Source organism: Triticum aestivum, chromosome 6B (genome assembly GCF_018294505.1).
Source record: "Triticum aestivum cultivar Chinese Spring chromosome 6B, IWGSC CS RefSeq v2.1, whole genome shotgun sequence".
In the NCBI taxonomy this organism is placed as follows: domain Eukaryota; kingdom Viridiplantae; phylum Streptophyta; class Magnoliopsida; order Poales; family Poaceae; genus Triticum; species Triticum aestivum.
Window position 1 is genome coordinate 120,815,962 of NC_057810.1, and position 18,386 is coordinate 120,834,347.

General features: G+C 45.7%; 1 protein-coding gene and 1 pseudogene across 1 annotated transcript; both read left to right on the forward strand.

Moving 5' to 3' along the window:
- Positions 1-207: 207 nt before the first annotated feature.
- LOC123136069 (uncharacterized) lies at positions 208-3,321 on the forward strand (annotated as a pseudogene).
- Positions 3,322-8,569: 5,248 nt separating this feature from the next.
- LOC123138934 (uncharacterized) lies at positions 8,570-9,047 on the forward strand. Its single transcript, XM_044558782.1, has 2 exons — positions 8,570-8,858; positions 8,956-9,047. Exons 1-2 carry the CDS (start codon positions 8,570-8,572, stop codon positions 9,045-9,047), a joined length of 381 nt encoding a protein of 126 aa, XP_044414717.1.
- Positions 9,048-18,386: the final 9,339 nt, after the last annotated feature.

Genomic DNA, 18,386 nt, shown 5'->3' on the forward strand with positions numbered 1-18,386 from the left:
GCTGCCTGGCAGCCAAAGAGCGATTTGACTAGCCTCGATTCTCGGAAAGCAAAGCCAAAAATACAAGCACGAGTGGTAGTAGCCCACGAGGTGCTTTCCCGGCTTATGATGCGTGCCTCTTCGAACCTACCCCCGTTTCATTGGTAAAATTACCCACCTTTGCCACTGGATGGGTCGACCCAGAGGCCAGGACCGATCTGAGGAACACTCGCCTCTCATCTCGCTCTCTCTAGTGATTAGGGTTTCCCCACGCCGCCGCCAGGGGCTGACCACCGTCCTGGTCCCTTGTCTCAGCCGGCGCGCCGCCGAACGCCTCCAGCCCCATCCTACTCCGTCCCCCATCCACCCGAAGGGGATCTCCACTCCGCCGCCAGGAGCACTTCTGCCGACCCTGCCGCTACAAATCAGGGGAGAGAACCACTGGATTGCCACTACAGTCGGGAGCCTCAATCCCCCCATCGACCGGACGGGCTTCTCCACCCATCCTATCTGCCCCACCGCAAGCTAGCCCACTGAAGGTACTTCCGAATGTTTTACAGCTATTATTACTATAAATGATTATCAAAACTTCAAAATTGTTGTCTTGCTAGCATGTCTTAGTACATTACTATATGAGGCCATTGATAGCTACACACACAAAAAGCAAACAAAATGTCTGATATAGCATAGACCAATCACATTGCTAGTTGGCCCCGTGGAGTGCACCTTTTCTTCTAGTTAGTAAATAAAAGATGAAACTTTACATGGTTAGCAGGCTGCACACTCGTACTGGTCCTCAGTCCAATCTCCTAAAAAGGAAAAGATCTCAGCTCTCCACTTAATTTTCCAATCTCCAGCATAACAGCGGTCGGAGAGAAAGGAGGAGTGGCGCCACCGGTGACTCCAGACCTCTCCGTCCCTGACAACGGCAACCAAATATTTGAGGTCAGGAAACCCCATTCCCTTCATCTCCTCAATCTCCTAGAAATAATTTGTTTATGTTATTTCCTTGAGGAAAACCCTAGCTTGATTTCCCCTCATAACCCTAACCTTCCCTTACTACAACAGTGGAGTGGAGGGGGGGGGAGAGCGGGTGCTGAGATAAGAGGAGGTAGATAGGTGATGAATCCAGTTGAGATTCCACACTGGTAACATCCAGCTTCTGTGAATTTGTTTCAGGTTCTCTCTCCTTAACTTTGTGAACGTTATGTTGTATGTCAATTTGTTTTTGGGTGGCTGTTGTTGTTTCAGGTTCGATCCCGTTCCCAACTCAGTGTGTGTGGATGGAAAGAGGCTGCGACAATCTGCAATGCCTGTTGACCCCGTGTCCAAGGTGCTCGACGACGATAACCTTCTCATTGAGATCCTCCTCCTAATCGGCTACCCCACCACCCTCATCTGCGCCTCTCTTGTCTGCAAACGTTGGTTCTGTCATGCCTCTGACCCTGCCTTCCTCTGCCGCTTCCGCAAGCTCCACCCACCCTGCCTCCTCGGCGTATATTTCAAGACCAGGGCAAACCGCTCACGCTTTGTGCTGATGCTACCGCAGCCCCCAGAGAATAATGCAGTCATCAGCTGCGCAAGCTCCAGCCTGGATGCACATAAACTCATCTTGGATGAATGCAATGGCATCATCTTACCAAAACATTTAACAACTGCGATGAAGAACCCAGATCAATACATATAGTGCTCAACCCACTCTGCCCTGCAAGAGGCATGGTTATCGTACCTCCATTCCCATGCTACGGACGGCAGGACGGCTATTTCTACAAGTTCTGTCAACTCCTATTCGAAGAAGAAGGTGACGGCTTGTCATACTTGTGTGTGCGGGGTGAACTTTCTAATGATGGAAGAAAATCTACGGTGTATGTGTATATGTTGCAAGATGGTGTTTGGTGCTTGCATACCTCAGCAACGACACAACTTCCTTGTCGGCCACAGATACTGAATCCTCTGCTCGTTGACAATAAAATCTACATGGCGGCCACCCAGAGTGAAATTCTTGTGTTGGATTTGACAGCCTCAAGTTTCTCCACATTTCAGGTCCCACAAGGGTTGGTTATTGGTTACAAACGAACCATGTTGTCACGGGCATATGATAATTCTGGTGTGTATCTCATTCATTTGAACGGGCTTCAGCTTTGCATCTGGCTGTGCACAGGGGACAACTGGTTGCTGGTGGATACCATCTGCTTGCGTGAGATGTATGCTAAATTGAGGATGCCTGATCTCACAAATTGGGTGTGGATAAATCAGGTGGGGGTAAATGCTGAGTTTGTTTTCTTGAAGATGGGTCGATACCTAGTCTATGTAGGCATCAAGTGCAGGAAGTTGTGTAAAGTGTATGAGATGACAAGTGAGGATCGATGGTTGGGTCGTATCCATCCTTGTATGATGATCTGGCCTCCTACATTCCATGCGCTCAAGGATGGTCCTGCAAGGTTTGTTTTTTGGCCTTTGGGTGATGTTATTGTATTTTCTTTTTGTGTGGTCGCATTAGAAGCATAGATGAAACATTTATAATAGGACGATGAGGGTGTTCCCTGTGTATGGGTGCTTGGTCGGCATGCTGGGAAGAAAAATGGAGGAACCGGGAATAAGTATGCGAATTTAGAGGAATGGGGGTTTGCTGCTGAACTATGATCCTCAAGATATCATGTCTCAGATTGTTAATGTTGACTGTTTTCAGAATGTTCTCTTATAATTGAGTTAAGGGGTTTTCCTGGAAGCATTCTTGTGTTTATGCATCAAACAATTTACACTGGCATGCTTGTGTTTATGCATCTCTTCTCTTCTGATTGAGATGTATCGCTACGAACTTCTTGCTCTTATATGCAAGGGTATAATAATATAATCTAACAACTTGTGCGATAGGTACCTGGTTGATGTTCCTTTCACCCTCCTCTGTGGCCATCCTGTATGTTTTAGTTGGCATTTAATCTGTATTTTTGGAAGAGTTCTTATCATTTTGACTTTTTCTTTCCGCGCGAGAATCATTTGACCTCATAGTACAACCGGATGTCTTTTCACTTGTTTTGATCTTGTCACCATTAATGTCGCCATCCTTATTATTGGTCTGTTTTGCTTGGAACAGCAATGCCATGTGAAGACGAGGAAGGCCTTGGATCAAAGAAGAGCGACTGCGGCTGGGTCGTGCGGTAGCGAAAACCCCTCGTCTTAGAGAAGCGAGTGCATTATATCTATATGTTAGCTGTGTTTTGAGTCGGAGACAAGTTATTGCTCGGTAATGGATTGGGATGGTGGATAAAACTGGATCGGGTGCTCCTATTGTTGTTTTGAACAGACATGTATGTTTGTTTGAACAAGTTGTGTTTTTTTTTACTTTCCAGTGTATTGTCCATTGCAAAACCTATGCTCGACTCCGTTAGCAACGTGCCTGTGGTATCGATCTGCTAGATCATATTGAGGCATTAGCATTTGTTGCTAGAAGTAAGAATAAGACATTTATTTTGAACAGACCTTTGTATGTCTGTGTTGCCCATGGAGTAACAAGAAGATACTTTTATGGAATTACAGGAGCACAACATCAAAATCGTTTTTTTTTACTTTTTTTTTGCGAAAAACATCAAAATCGAATGACCGTCAAGAAGATAGTTATAGATTACTTGATTGTAATTCCTTGTTGTTCTTTACTCGATGGTATCCATATATAAGCCCCCCATTGTTTTTCACCACACCATGGGCCTCCTGAGGAATTCCATGTACATCTGGTAGCTGGCACCCCAACTTCCTGGGCTGGAAGTAAGTACTCAGACTTGCTGATGTTTTTCTCAAAAGAACCCCCACTTCCACTAGAAATTCATCCACATATCACACTTATCACTCCTGGTCTCCAACAGTTGCCTCGTGAAATCCTCATAGTCATAGGAGAGTAGAGTTCAAAGACCAGCTGCTTGTCAGAATTTTCACTAGAAACGACAGTCTCAGGAGCTTTTCTTTTTCCACGCTCTCAGTCTCAGTGTTCCCTGATCCACATTAAATGGACACTTGCTGATATATTGGTCAGTCTTTTACATGGTTTCACTACTGTAACTGTTGCAAAATAATATGTCTGTATATGTTGATATACTACATTGCAAAGATAAGAAACCAGGGGAAGTTATGGACACTACTTACCCATCTCTGTATGCATTGCAAAGATAAGAAACTAAGATTGGAATTTGTCCACCTAGGGGAAGTTTGTTGTAACAACCATCCTTGAAAAGGCAGCGGAGCAGAGCATCTCAGTCTCAAATTACAAGATTCTTTGAGAATGAAGCTCATCTCTGGAGGGTGTAGAAAGATGCTTCTTGGAGAATCAATGAATGGCATGTGCAGCAGCAGAAGCTCCACTGCACCTGCACTCCTACCCTATAAAAAGAGGGGCACCGTGCAGCCCAACGATCCTCACAGGGCAAGAGAGAGGAAGAAGCACAAGTCCAGAAGCAATGGAGGGGAGGAAGAATGAGAGAGTGAAGGCCGGCGCCGTCTGCGTGCTCGTCATCCTGCTGTCGGCCCAGCGGCTGTCGGTCGGGGTTGCCGACCCCACGTCGGCGTTCTGCCAGTGCTACCTGGGCTGCTTTGACCCAGACTGCGCAGATATCATGTAATGTCTGGTTATGACAGACGGTTGATGTGCGTCTCATTTACTAGTAGTACTATAATAATATAATAAAGTCTCGGTGCGATTTGGAATACAGAGCGCACAATGAGATGTTGCGGGCAATGTTATAATCTGAAATGACTTGGGCTGGTTTCACTCGATTAGGTGAAATTAATTTACTCCTGTTGCTTTGTGGAATGAATCTGCCAATTGTTCATCTCATATAAACCACTGCAGTTTTGTATAGTTATGATGCCTCTCATAAGTTTGGTTCTTTAAATTGGTTTGCTAAAGCACTGTCTACGGTGATTTTTGATCCGCATTAGTAACTTCCCAAACTAAACATCTTTCCTAATCCAACAGACCAGCCTTCTACTTCCGCACCGATCCTGTATTGAAAGTAGGTCATATACAAAAATAAGGTTATAGGACAACAACAACAACAACCGTGTAATGGTACGTAAATAAGTCGAGTTCTTTGCGAGAAATCTCAACTCTAACACACGCGAATGCATCTCCAAAAAGAAAGAGAAAATACTTTACACCAGTATATATAGTTTCATGTAAGTAAATCAGATCAGCTTCCCTCACGAGGTTCAGGCATAAGCTGCCCTAAACTTCTGAACACTATACCTTCTTTGTATAACCCCCCCCCCCCCCCCCCAAACCCCCCAAAAAAAACCTCCCATGTAAATCCTATTTTCAATTGTAATATATCAATGCAGTGCTGCTGTGTTCGTCAGATAGGTCAGCTGATATTAAGAAGAAATAAAAATGGGTTAAAGAGACTGTATATACATACATCTTGCTAGAGGATTTTTCAACTAGAACAAGACGAAGGGACGATTGTAGGTCACGAGAATCTGAAAGTTTATATTACCAACTATTATAAGCAGTTGTTTGGACCTCCGGAGAATAATTTTGTGTCCTTAGATGAGTCCAGGGTTGAGGATGTTCCTCAACTTGCGACTGACGAGAATGAGATTTTGACTGCCCCTTTTTCGGAGAAAGAGGTGTTCGAGGCCATTTCACAAATGAAGAATAATAAGGCTCCAGGGCCAGATGGTTTTCCGGCGGAGTTTTATAAAAAATGTTAGCACTTTATTAAGGGGGATTTGCTTCCGATGTTCCATGAGCTTTTCTCTGGACAACTTCAATTGTTTCAGCTGAATTTTGAAACGATAACTTTACTTCCTAAGAAGACAGAGCCCGTTCGCATTGAGTAGTTCAGGCCTATTTGTCTTCTTAATGTTAGTTTCAAAATCTTCACCAAGGTTGGGACTAATAGGCTTACCAAATTGCGCACTCTGTGGTGCAACCGTCCCAAACCGCTTTTATGCCAGACAGAAACATCCTAGAAGGGGTTGTCGTCTTGCATGAAACGCGCCATGAGATTCACTCAAAAAAACTCGATGGAGTTGTTTTCAAAGTGGATTTTGAGAAAGCATACGATAAAGTCAAATGGCCCTTCCTTCAACAGGCTTTGCGTATGAAAGGTTTTGATCAGGCCTGGAGAAACCAGGTAGAATCCTTCACGCAAAAAGGGAGTGTTGGGATTAAAGTGAATGATGGCATATGTCACTACTTCCAAACTCACAAAGGGTTGAGGCAAGGGGATCCGATGTTACCTATCCTATTTAACATAGCGGTAGACATGTTGACCATTCTAATAGGATGGACTAAGGATGCGGGTCAGGTAGGTGGCCTTGTGCCGCACTTAGTTGATGGAGGTGTATCCATCCTTCAATATGCTGATGATACTATCATCTTCATGGAGCACGACTTGGCGAAAGCGCGAAACATGAAGCTCATGTTATGCTTATTTGAACAATTGACCGGGTTAAAAATTAACTTCCAGAAGAGCGAATTGTTCAGCTTCGAAAGAGCTAATGATGACCACAAACAATTGTTCAGATGTGAATTAGGGGATTTACCGTTCACATATTTAGGTATACCCATTCATCGTCGTAAGCTGACCAATAGAGAATGGAAGTTCATTGAGGATCGTTTTGAGAAGAAAATGAGCTGTTGGAAAGGAAAGCTCATGTCATACGAAGGACGATTAATCCTTATTAATTCGGTCCTCACAAGTATGCCTATGTTTCTTCTATCCTTTTTTGAGGTTCCGGTTGGAGTCGGGAAGAGGCTTAATTTCTATCGATCATGTTTCTTTTGGCAGAGTGATGAGCTTAAGCGAAAATATAGACTTGCTAAATGGGACATCATCTCTAGGACGAAGGACCAAGGGGGTCTAGGTATTGAGAATCTGGAAGTTAAGAACAGATGTCTCCTTAGCAAGTGGTTGTTTAAACTTTCTACCGAGACGGAGGCCACTTGCGCTCAGATCTTGCGTAATAAGTATCTTCACTCTAAAACCTTGTCCCAGGTGACAGTGAAGCCGACTGATTCACCATTTTGGAAAGAACTGATGAGAGGTAAACCACTTTTTTCAGTAGGACAAGGTTCATAGTCGGTAACGGAGCTGCTACAAGGTCCTGGGAGGATACGTGGCTTGGGGAGACGCCCCTTGCACTTCAATATCCTTCTTTGTATAACATTGTTCAACGTAGAGACGCTTACATTGCAACAATTTTGCACTCCACTCCACTCAATATTCATTTTCGGAGGACGCTAGTGGGAAACCGTTGGGAAGCCTGGCTCCATCTTTTGAGAAGATTGATGGATGTCCAGTTGTCTCAACAGCCAGATCAGTTGTGTTGGAAACTCACAAGAACGGAATGTTCTCGGTCAAATCCATGTATCTGAATGTTATTACTCTAGCGTGATTCCTACCTCGAAGCATGTCTGGAATGTTAAGGTTCCTTTGAGAATCAAAGTGTTTATGTGATTTGTGCATAAACAAGTCATTTTGACTAAGGATAATTTGGCAAAACGTAACTGGATTGGCTCTACAAGATGTAGCTTTTGCGACCATAACGAATCAGTCAGACACCTTTTTCTTGATTGTCCGCTGGCCCAAATTTTGCGGCGGTCGGTTCATATAGCTTTTAATATTAATCCGCCGAACTCCATCAACACGTTATTTGGGACGTGGCTTGATGGGATAGATTCCGATACAGCGAGGCACATTCGTGTAGGCGTTTGTGTTTTATTTTGGGCAGTTTGGAACTGCAGAAATGATCTGGTTTTTAACAGAACAACAAACATTCACTTTTTGCAGGTTATCTTCAGGGCCATTGTGTTGATCCGTATGTGGTCGCTACTCACTCAGACGGAGGCCAGGGAGCGTTTGGTTACTGCGTCTACGCGATGGGAGATGGTAGCACGGGATATTTTCAACCGGTTTGGATGACGGTCATGTAATAGGATATGCATGTAGTGCTCCTATATTTTTATGCCAGCCGGTTGTGGCTTTGCTTTTCATGTTTTGCTCTTCGTGAGCTTTTGTCTACTACAGCGTGTGAGACTTGGAGACTCTTGTTGGATCTTTTTCTTTAATAATATTGGCCTATGCATCATTCTGATGCAGAGGCTGGGGCGATTCCCCTTTAAAAAAAATACATACATCTTGATCGGTTGGGTGCTGAAATGTACCTACTAGTTAATTGGATCAAGTCGTTTTGTAGATCAACTGATATACTCGTCGTTATTTCACATGGTGTCACTAATGTAACCGTTGCAGAATTGTACTAATATAGAGGTTTATGGATCAGAAGTCCAGAAGCTTGTTCGAGAATCCCTGTTTCAAGAGAAGAGCACCCCTGTTTCAAGAGGGGCACCGGAGCAGCAGAGCAGAGCATCTCAGTCTCAAATTACAAGATTCTTTGAGAATGTCTTGATATGGCAGCGGAGCAGAGCACCCCTGTTTCAAGACAAGATTCTTTGAGAATGAAGCTCATCTCTGGAGAGTGGAGAAAGAGGCTTGTTCGACAATCCATATGTGCAGCAGCAGAAGCTCCGTCCATATAAAGAGGGGCATCGTGCAGCTCAACGATCCTCATCACAGGCAAGAGAGAGGAAGAAGCAATGGAGGGGAGGAAGAAGGAGAGAGTGATGGCCACCGCCGTCTGCGTGCTCGTCATCCTGCTGTCGGCCCAGCGGCTGCCGGTCGGGCTTGCCGACCCCACGTCGCCGTTCTGCCAGTGCTACCTGGGCTGCTTTGGGTTTGACCCAGAGTGCAGTGGCGAAGGGTGGCAGAGGTGCCATGATTACTGCTGCGCCATAGCGTGCCGCTTCCCTGGGGACGCCGACTTCGACAGGGTGTGCGAGGGGTCCGGTGGGCAGCAGACTTGCGGCACGGAGGCCCCCGGCTACGGTGAGTAAGATCGACGCTGGACTGGATTGGTTAGCTGATTGCTCTCCCGTTTGTCTCTGAATTGATCGTTTCTCTTGTCTGCATTTTACTACTGTAGATACTACTTCTACTACTACTGCTGATGACGCTGTGGTCAAGGCCAACTACTGGAGCGGCGGCCACGGCAAGGCCAAGGCCAAGCACGGCTAGACTCACTGTGGAGGCTGCACGGAAGCCGTCCTGTGATGATGATCTGAGTCTTTGATGTGTTGTGATGTCTGATTATAAATGACAGACTGTTTATGTGCATCTTATTTTGCTACAGTATATAATAAGAGCTGTAATGTAATGAAGTCTCATGCGATTTACTGATAATATGGTTATCGCTAAATATGTTTGATGTGCATCTTAACGTCTGGTAATATATTTGATATGAACCTAGCCTGTTTCGAGAAACTACAGAGCAAAGAATGAGAGATGGCAATGTTAAATACTAAAAGGACTTTGGATGGTTTCACTCGGCTCAGTGATATTCACTCATGTTGTTTCGCCAAATGAATCAGGGGCTTATCAGTCTCTCAAACCAACTTCACAGTTCAATTTTCACAAATTCGGTTCTTTAACTTGATCTGCCAAAGCATAGGCCTCTGGTGAATCAGCAACAGTAACTTGAAGATAGTGTACTTTGCTCTCCGACTTGGAATCAATCATCAACAGCGGCTGCAGCAGAACCACTATTTTAAATAGCCCACTATAGCTCCATTATAGCACGCTATAGCGTTTACAAAAGGTTTTGCGCTAAGAGACTTTGGTGTAAACAATTTGCTATAAAGTTGAGGTTAGGGCTTTCTTTCATGGGCCTGCGAAAAAAAAGAAAAAAAAGACCGGTTCAGATTTTCTCAATTTCACCTGATGATTCAGATGTAGGTGTAACGACCCAAGTTGTCACCGAGCGTTTCGTCATCACAAGCCCAATTTTAGGTGGGGTGAGAGAGGCTCGAACTCTCGACCTTAGGATCACTCACGTCATAGCTATGAGACCTACGGGCTAGCCAACTGCGTCGCCACCCCTTTGTTGGATTAATGGAGAAATAACATCTCTTCATAACAATTTCATGGGTTCAGATTAAGCAAAGATCAACACTTTCCAAATCAGCTGGTTCATCCATCGTCAAATCTAGAGTTGAAGAATGGGGAAAGGAACTACAGACATTAAGTTGCATCAGAAAGTCCAACACCCATACTACAATGTGCTAACTTAAGATAACAACAGATCCTTCCTAGCACCAAGTGGAAATAATCCAAGTCGCAACCTAATATCTTAGTAACCAATTTGGTACAGCGCTGAAGCGACTGTGGCTCGTCATTGCGCTGATAAAGATATAACTAACTGTGCGCTTACTTATGCAACAACTATATCCGGCCAAATCTTCCGTAAACGAGAACAGAAATTGGCATTTTTAAACTAGAATCAATGATGTGCTTACGAAATGTAGTAGTAGGCCGCCCTAGCTGGCGACTTGGAATCAATCATCAACGGCGGCCGCAGCAGAACCACTGTTTTAAATACCCTGCTATAGCTCCATTATAGCACGATATAGCGTTTACAAAAGGTCTTGCACTAAGAGACTTTGGTCCAAACAATTTTCTATAAAGTTGAGGCTAGGGCTTTCTTTCATGGGCCTGCAAAAAAAAAGAAAAAAAGGAGACCAGGTTCAGATTTGCTCAATTTCAACTGATGATTCAGATGTAGGTGTGATGACCCAAGTTGTCACCGAGCGTTTCATCATTGACGGTGTCCTGGACTAGGGGGTACTCACCACATTGTCTCCCGATTAGTTAGATTGGGCCGAGGACCCCCATGGCTGTATACTCATGGGTCAGTTCGAACAGTTGCTGCATACAAGGAAGATTCCAGAAGACTTGATGATCAAGACAAGGAATCCTCCCCACCGGTGTATTCGGTTAGGACTCTTGTTATCCTAGGCCTCTGGTACATTATATAAACCGAGGCCAGGCTAGTCGATAGATTATGACATTACTCATCACACCTCCAGGGTTTAGACCACAACATATGATCTCGAGGTAGATCAACTCTTGTAACCCCTATATTCATTATAGTCAATCAAGCAGCATGTAGGGTATTATCTCATCAAGAGAGCCCGAAGCTGTTCATGTTACCATTGATCCTAAGACGCACAACTTGGGACCCCCTACCCGAGATCCGCCGGTTTTTACACCGACATTGGTGCTTTCATTGAGAGTTCCGATGTGTGATCGGCGAAAGGATCAATGGCTCGACTGCAGGTCAACTGCAACGTCGGTTTCTTCATCACCAGCTCGACTGGTCACCTTGGCTTGACCGAGGACTACGCCCTACCTCCGATCGTCATGTTCGGATGAGGGCCTTCATCAACATCCACTCCGATCTCTATCAAGATCATGGAGGAGGAGTCCATGGAGCTCGGGGGCTCAGCGTCAACATTGCCCTCGGGCGACCGTGCTGTTTTTCTGGACAACAAACTCGTATCCGCCGCCACCGCCTCCTCGAGTGTCGCCTAAACGATTGCTTCGGTGGACTTATGCGGAATTAAGTCTAAAACAACCCTGCAAAAATTTCGTCGAGTTCCGATGGAGGAATCTCCGGCAATCTCCGATATACCGGAGCCCTATTGAATCTGGACAAGAATCCGGACGAGTTTGGAGCGGGGTGTCCAGCATCTAGCTCGGACGTCTTTTGGAAGATCCAACCGTTGATCGGCCGCGTAATTCCCATATCTACCACCTGCCAAAAATTCAGCTCGATCCGACCGTACAAACTCCGGGAACCTTCCGATTAGTTCATCACTTTTCGGATCTGTTTTCTGCGCGAGAACTAATCCGACCCGAATTCATCTCCTTTATGAACGGGATTTCGGACATCCTTTTTGAAAGAAGTTTTGGTATGGGGCATTGTGTTTTATTCTCAAACACATCCCATTAATGTTAAAAGTATTTTTACAATACGATCTTCACCATCGCACCGGAGTCAAACCGGCCCGACAACATCACTCCACGGCGGCCGACCTATGCTAGACACGTCGTCGCTTTGTTGAGCCGAGCTCAACTTCTTCGGATCATCATCTCGGCCAGCCGAACAATAGTTCGGCATCGCGAAGGATAAATCGTCACCAACATCACCGCCCCACGGATTACACGGAGCGGGCACACCGGCATCGCTGCACGGTCACTTCATCAAGCCAGCATTGATCACGTCACAAGCTACGACCTGCATCGGCATGGCCGAACTGTTGCTTCATCGAGCCGATGTCCATCACGCCGAACTACTTCAACACCTCGGCTGAGACATCTCCTCACTGACCTGCTCAGTCTCCTCGCCTGGACTGGGGGCTTCGTCATCCCTTCATCAACTTACCTCGGAGACTCCGGCGTCACCGGCCGACTGACTTCATCACATTAGCTGGACCACGGGCTTTGCCTCGGCGAGCCAACCTTTGCCAACTTCGCCATGCCGTCGCTTTATCACCCATCAGGCAATGGGTGTGCGGATCGATTCCCAATTTTGAGAGTCACTTTTCTTTGGAATGCTACAACAAATAAACCAGGTGCTATCAATCCCATCAATTTTTGCTTGTTTGGGTTTATTTTTCCCAAGGAATTATTACTCTGCTTTGTTCCATCATCTATACACAGGCCTATCAAATGGTGGCCGCATTAACGACGGTCGCGTGGTGGTTCGGTCAGTTTTCGTACATAGTTTGGCGAACACCGTATCTGGAACTTGGACCGACCTATGAATTCGGGCTTTGCCACGCCTTTACCACATCACGCCCTGCATCGACATTGACCTCGACGCTCAAGCCATATCTCTTTCATTATTTACTTCACTTGTATTAAATAAGTAGAAGAATTTTTTTATATATATACGTTATTATCTTTATTTGTCTTTGGTTTGCACTATTTTTTCTGTGCAGCCAATTGACTCAGACTGAGCCGCGCTGTCACCTCCTTCAACTGAATTGTGTTGTCGCCTTGGCGCGCCGACCTATTCCATTACTATGGCTGGACTAAGGGCCTCATCTTCTCAGAGTGACGAACTCTCTGCTCGGCCACCTGGGGACCAGCCTGAGAGGCTGGAATCTTGTCCCGCATCAAGCTCGGACCGCGCCATCAATGCCGAACACATTAACCAGCTAAGTCGCTCTTATGCTCACAAACTTCCAGTTTAAATTTTTGTTCGGCTCGACCAAGCATTATAACTTTTTTGGCAAAAAGTTGTTTGCGAAAAAATTCCTTGTCATAACTTTGTTTGTGACACACATATTCAAATACCCCATTTATTTGGGGGATCCCTTGATGGAGCTTTTCCTCTTGCATATGATTATACTTGTACGACTTCGTTCCTTGTTCGTGTATTACGCCACAATATGCACCATATTGACTTAAGTTGTTCTGTAAGCTGGGTTGCCTGGCTCCTGTGCTTACCCCTACGTTCCCGATTGTTCGGCTAGGGAGTAAAGGGAACACCTCTGTGATTGTCACGACTGAGTCGTCCGAGATCTGACCTCAGACTGGGTGAGGCAGAAAGCTAGCGCTCTTATTGTTTTCAATCCTTGTCGGCACACAACGGAACTCATGAGTACAAAAAATCTATTGCACAAGTCTCATAATGACAATGAGCACTGAAGAAAGGTATCGGTGGGGGTACTATTTTCATCGAAGATGCTTCTTACACTTTGTTAGTAATATAGAATAAGTTCCCGGAGCGCGCTTTGTCTGTTACAGCCTTATGGCCTGATTGCCTGGTTATCGGAAACACCAACGATATTCTCGACAGGTGGAGTACATAACACTTTTCAGTCCTCGATCGAAGAGGGAGAAGCCGATGGTCGGTTAAGACACTTTTAAAGTTCGGGTGCACACATATATGATATAAGTACTTCGGTACATACAATCATTATACATAAAATTCTTTTACCCAAGTCACTCGGTGGCTCTTAAAATTATGTGAACTGTTTTATAATAAGTGTTCTTCTTCCTAGTCGTTGCAAAGTCTTTTTTCTATCACTCCTATTTTCGACACGAGTGTGTGGTCAATAGCCGGATTTCCCTCTCAAAGCCGCTAAAGTTTGCTAAAGCTGGCCTAGAGAAAAGTACTCCGCCTTCGGGATAGGAGGTTGAAGCCGTAGGCTGACCCGCTTGAAGTCTTGAGATAGGATGTGTCATGTTAAAGCACAACAGAAGCACAATTTTTTTCTAAGACCAATTTTCGGATTGGCACTGAACACTTGATCTTGTTCGGACGTCAAGTTTTTACTGACGTTTCTTGGTTTTCCAAGTTTATGGCACTTTTAAACTATTTGTGTGTTTTCCGCATAAATCTTGCAGTGCAATGCCGGACACCTTTAGAGATTCGGCAAAAATTCCCGGATATTACTATATATGCATCAGTTTCGAATTGTGTCTTCGGTCAATAATTGGGTTGCCCGGCTCCTGTGCTTGCCTCCTATTTTCCGCTTTGTTCGGCTAGGTGCACAAAGGGAGAACCACTGCGATTGTGCTTCCAACTCGCATGGTTAAGCACCGCAGTAGAGAAAGCCAAAAACTGACTGCCACAATAAGCGTAAACTGGTCAGCAATCCGACGACTATGTTAAATGACGGGCCATTCATACCATTGGCCGAAGTGTTTACGGCTTGACCTCGGCTGTCGCCGAACACTAAGCGGGGGGCTACTTGCTGGCCTCCCAGCTTTAAGATCCTATGACTAAGTGAAAGTTATAAAGCCCTCATATCTGATTGCCTTGTTTCCGCCAACACAACCGCCTTCGGGCACCGAGACGTCGGCTAAGGGTTGTTTTGTTATTTCAGAAACACCCTGCATAGCATCTATAAGGGGGTGAAAGCCGACGATGGGCCACTTTTAGATTATAAACGGTCGCAACGAAAGTGAAACTTTGGGTTCATCTAGACCATAGAGTTTGGAAGCTTTCCCCGAACTAAATCCTCAGTATTTTCCTCCCACATTGATCGGAGCTGAGGTTTCATGATCATGCTTAGCATGACAACCCAAAGAAAGGAACCGATAGCGGGACTATTTTCTTTGGATGATGTTTCTTATGTTAGAACAATGATATAACATGTCTCTCTACGCACCTTTGTTTATAAAACCGTATGGCCGGATTGCCTTGTTTGCTGTAAATCTTTGTTGGAAATATGCCCTAGAGGCAATAATAAAAGTATTATTATTATATTTATTTGTTCATGATAATAGTCTTTTATTCATGCTATAACTGTATTATCCGGAAATCGTAATACACGTGTGAATACATAGACCTCAATATGTCCCTAGTAAGCCTCTAGTTGACTAGCTCGTTGTGATCAACAGATAGTCATGGTTTCCTGGCTATGGACATTGGATGTTGTTGATAACGGGATCACATCATTAGGAGAATGATGTGATGGACAAGACCCAATTCTAAGCATAGCACAAAGGTCGGTTAGTTCGTTTGCTAGAGCTTTTCCAATGTCAAGTATCTCTTCCTTCGACCATGAGATCGTGTAACTCCCGGATACCGTAGGAGTGCTTTGGGTGTACCAAACGTCACAACGTAACTGGGTGATTATAAAGGTGCACTACAGGTATCTCCGAAAGTGTCTGTTGGGTTGACACGGATCGAGACTGGGATTTGTCACTCCGTATGACGGAGAGGTATCTCTGGGCCCACTCGGTAATGCATCATCATAATGAGCTCAAGGTGACCAAGTGTTTGGTCACGGGATCATGCATTACGGTACGAGTAAAGTGACTTGCCGGTAACGAGACTGAACAAGGTATTGGGATACCGACGATCGGGTCTCGGGCAAGTAACGTACCGATTGACAAAGGGAATTGTATACGGGGTTTGATCGAATCCTCGACATCGTGGTTCATCCGATGACATCATCGAGGAGCATGTGGGAGCCAACATGGGTATCCAGATCCCACTATTGGTTATTGACCGGAGAGTCTCGGTCATGTCTGCATGTCTCTCGAACCCGTAGGGTCTACACACTTAAGGTTCGGTGACGCTAGGGTTATCAAGAAGACAAGTATGTGACTACCGAATGTTGTTCGGAGTCCCGGATGAGATCCCGAACGTCACGAGGAGTCCCGGAATGGTCCGGAGGTAAAGTTTTATATATGGGAAGTTGTTAAACGGGCACCGGAAAGTTTCGGGGTCATACCGGTATTGTACCGGGACCACCGAAAAGGTTCCGGGGGTCCACCGGGAGGGACCACCCCTCTCGGGGGGCCACTTGGGCTGCGTAGGGATAGCAGCCAGCCCCTAGTGGGCTTGGAACGCCCCCCCCTTGGGCCCATGCGCCTAGGGTTGGGGGGGAAACCCTAAAGGGGGCGCACCCCCTTGCTTGGGGGGCAAGCTCCCCACCCTTTGGCCGCCGCCCCCCTCTAGGGTTTCCCCTAGAGGGCCGGCCCCCTTGCCCCTTCCTCTATATATAGAGGGGTGAGGGGAGGGCTGCTGAACACCACAACTCAAGGCGCAGCCCCTCCCCTCCCCAACACCTCTCCTCCTTCGTACGTGCTCGGCGAAGCTCTGTCGGAATACTGCTGCACCAACTGCACCACGCCGTCGTGCTGCCCTTGGAGCTGCCTTCCTCAACCTCTCCTTCCTCCTTGCTGGATCAAGACGGAGGAGACGTCGACCGTCCCGTACGTGTGTTGAACGCGGAGGTGCTGTCCGTTCAGCACTTGGTCATCGGTGATCCGAATCACGACGAGTACGACTCCATCATCACCATCCCCTTGAACGCTTCCGCACTCGATCTACAAGTGGTATGTAGATGCAAACTCTTCCCCTTGACTCGTTGCTTAGATGAACTCATAGATGGATCTTGGTGAAACCGTAGGAAAATTTTTAATTTTCTGCAACGTTCCCCAACAGTGGCATCATGAGCTAGGTCTATGCGTAGTTCTCTTTGCACGAGTAGAACACAATTTTGTTGTGGGCGTGGATCTTGTCAACTTACTTGCCACTACTAGTCTTTTCTTGCTTCAACGGCATTGTGGGATGAAGCGGCCCGGACCAACCTTACACGTACGCTTACGTGAGACCGGTTCCACCGATTGACATGCACTAGTTGCATAAGGTGGCTGGCGGGTGTCTGTCTCTCCCACTTTAGTTGGAGCGGATTCGATGAAAAGGGTCCTTATGAAGGGTAAATAGAAGTTGACAAAATCACGTTGTGGTTATTCGTAGGTAAGAAAACGTTCTTGCTAGAACCCAATTGCAGCCACGTAAAAGATGCAACAACAATTAGAGGACGTCTAACTTGTTTTTGCAGCGATTGATCATGTGATGTGATATGGCCAGAAGTTGTGATGAATGATGAATTGTGATGTATGAGATCATGTTCTTTGTAATAGGATTCACGACTTGCATGTCGATGAGTATGACAACCGGCAGGAGCCATAGGAGTTGTCTTTATTTTTTGTATGACCTGCGTGTCATTGAAGAACGCCATGTAAACTACTTTACTTTATTGCTAAACGCGTTAGTCATAGAAGTAGAAGTAGTCGTTGGCGTGACAACTTCATGAAGACACGATGATGGAGATCATGATGATGGAGATCATGGTGTCATGCCGGTGACAAGATGATCATGGAGCCCCGAAGATGAAGATCAAAGGAGCTATATGATATTGGCCATATCATGTCACTACTTTATATAATTGCATGTGATGTTTATTATGTTTTATGCATCTTGTTTACTTAGGACGACGGTAGTAAATAAGATGATCCCTTACAACAATTTCAAGAAGTGTTCTCCCCTAACTGTGCACCGTTGCTAAAGTTCGTCGCTTCTAAGCACCACGTGATGATCGGGTGTGATGGATTCTTACGTTCACATACAACGGGTGTAAGACAGTTTTACACAGCAAAAACACTTAGGGTTAACTTGACGAGCCTAGCATGTACAGACATGGCCTCGGAACACGGAGACCGAAAGGTCGAACACGAGTCGTATGGAAGATACGATCAACATGAGAATGTTCACCGATGATGACTAGTCCGTCTCACGTGATGATCGGACACGGGCTAGTCGACTCGGATCGTGTAACACTTAGATGACTAGAGGGATGTCTAATCTGAGTGGGAGTTCATAATTTGATTAGAACTTAATTATCATGAACTTAGTCTAAAACCTTTGCAAATATGTCTTGTAGATCAAATGGCCAACGCTCATGTCAACATGAACTTCAACGCGTTCCTAGAGAAAACCAAGCTGAAAGATGATGGCAGCAACTATACGGACTGGGTCCGGAACCTGAGGATCATCCTCATAGCTGCCAGGAAACAATATGTCCTAGAAGGACCGCTAGGTGACGCTCCCGTCCCAGAGAACCAAGACATTATGAATGCTTGGCAGTCTCGTGCTGATGATTACTCCCTCGTTCAGTGCGGCATGCTTTACAGCTTAGAACCGGGGCTCCAAAAGCGTTTTGAGCATCACGGAGCATATGAGATGTTCGAGGAGCTGAAACTAGTTTT

Excerpts from the sequence above, each read along its gene's own strand:
- LOC123138934 (XM_044558782.1), top strand. The coding sequence starts at position 8,570 with ATGGAGGGGAGGAAGAAGGAGAGAGTGATGGCCACCGCCGTCTGCGTG. Across the intron at positions 8,859-8,955 it reads CACGGAGGCCCCCGGCTACG|ATACTACTTCTACTACTACT; the intron begins GTGAGTAAGATC and ends TTACTACTGTAG.